This window comes from Naegleria gruberi (assembly GCF_000004985.1).
Source record: "Naegleria gruberi genomic scaffold NAEGRscaffold_242, whole genome shotgun sequence".
NCBI lineage: Eukaryota > Heterolobosea > Eutetramitea > Acrasida > Naegleriidae > Naegleria > Naegleria gruberi.
In genome coordinates this window covers 1-1,737 of record NW_003163108.1, presented here as the reverse complement: position 1 = coordinate 1,737, position 1,737 = coordinate 1, and the positions used below count along the sequence as shown (strand labels likewise).

Here is a 1,737-nt window from a genome sequence, read left to right as displayed (position 1 = left end):
GATAAGAGTAGAAAGGAGGCACCTTTGGGCGTTTCATCTGGCCATGTTGAACAGAAGGCAAAGGATGAAAATGGAGAGCTCATTCTGAATCCTTTTGAATCGTCAAGTAAACGAGATGAGAACCAGTAAACTTATTCTTTGATGATACAATGAGTAGTTGTTTTTATATCAATGTAAGTTGAGGTGGCCGAGTGGTTAAGGCGCCAGCCTGCTAAGTTGGTGGAGTAATCCGCGTGGGTTCGAATCCCATCCTCAACGTTTTGCTTGATTAATTTTTTAATCTTTCTTTATATTCCAGATAATCACCAATTGAGTGATTCTTTCAGTATTTTTTACCAACCATGACTAGTATAACACAATCTTTTAAAACTGGAAAAAATCTTTCTTAGCAATTGGACCATTGTTAGAATCCAAAATTCAGAATGGATTGAAATAAAAGTTGTAGTATCAATTTTGTTTCTATCTACAATGGAATTGATGTCAACAGGTGCATCATTGTATTGATTTATTCGAACATGGAACCTTAGATTATTCTCTCCAAGCATGGTTGTATTGCCAAATACTATAATAACATTACAAGCACGCTCAATTTGTCGGAGATGGATTTTTGAAACCTTATTGAAAGTGCAACCGCTTTAAAACTGCCATTGTGTAAGAGTCGCAATTGACAAAAACTGCGCGAGACATTTTTTCGAAAGCCGATCACAACACCATCAAAACCCGCCTGAATATTTGCGTCCTCAATTTTGACTCACGCTTGATAGAATCAGCAATCAACAAGAACAAAAAAATGTCTGAAAGAAAGGGTCACACTAGAATGTACGTTAATAGATTCTTTTTCATTATCTAATTCATTGAATGACCATTGTTATGTGCATTATTAAACTGCACTGCCATTATTATTATACCAATAATAACAGGCACAGCGCCACATCATTCATTGATGTTACCAAGGGATATAACCCAAGAACATCACTGACGCAAGAACAAAATGAAATTTTAAACGATTTTATCAAGAAAATCGATTATGATAGTTTAACCGATAGAGAACGTAAATATCTTGATGAACCATCACTTTTACGTTTCCTCAGAGCAAGAGACTATGATTTAAACAAGGCAGAAAAGTTAATGAACAGCTGTCTTGAATGGAGAAGAACATTTAAACCAGATGAAATTACTGCCAAAGAATTGGAAGATGAATCATCATCAGGAAAACTCTTCCAAAGAGGATTTGATAAGAATAATAGACCAATTATATACATGTTCCCTGCTAGAGAAAATTCTACTGACTATGAAAAGAATATTAAATTATTGGTATATACTATGGAAAGAGCAGTTGATGCAATGCCAGAAGGTGTTGAACAAATGACTTGGATCATTGACTTTAACGGCTATACTACAAGAAACGCTCCACCATTTTCTGTTGCCAAACAAACTTTAAGCATTTTGAACGAATGTTACCCAGAAAGACTTGGTGCTTGTTTTATGGTTGATACACCTTTCATCTTTAATATTTTCTGGAGAGCAATTTCTCCATTCATTAATCCAGTTACAAAGAATAAGATTCACTTTGTGAATGGTAAGGAAAGCGAAAAGGCCAAGATTTTTGGAAAACACATTGATCTTGCACAAATTGATACAACTTGGGGTGGTACTTCAACATTTGTCTTTGAACATTCAGACTTTTGGGGTAACGTCATGGAACTTGATAAGCACAGACTCAAGAGATTGGGCATA

General features: G+C 35.3%; 1 protein-coding gene and 1 non-coding gene across 2 annotated transcripts; both read left to right on the top strand.

Annotated features, from left to right (window-relative positions):
• The first annotated feature begins 177 nt into the window (after nucleotides 1-177).
• On the top strand, nucleotides 178-258 carry NAEGRDRAFT_t887. Its single transcript has one exon. It is a non-coding gene; the product is annotated as a tRNA-Ser (tRNA).
• A 532-nt stretch (nucleotides 259-790) lies between these two features.
• On the top strand, nucleotides 791-1,695 carry NAEGRDRAFT_76645 (uncharacterized protein; the record flags this gene model as incomplete). Its single annotated transcript, XM_002668397.1, has 2 exons — nucleotides 791-819; nucleotides 921-1,695. Coding segments are annotated over 2 exons (804 nt in total), but the record flags the coding sequence as incomplete, so codon positions are not given.
• Between the last annotated feature and the right edge of the window lie 42 nt (nucleotides 1,696-1,737).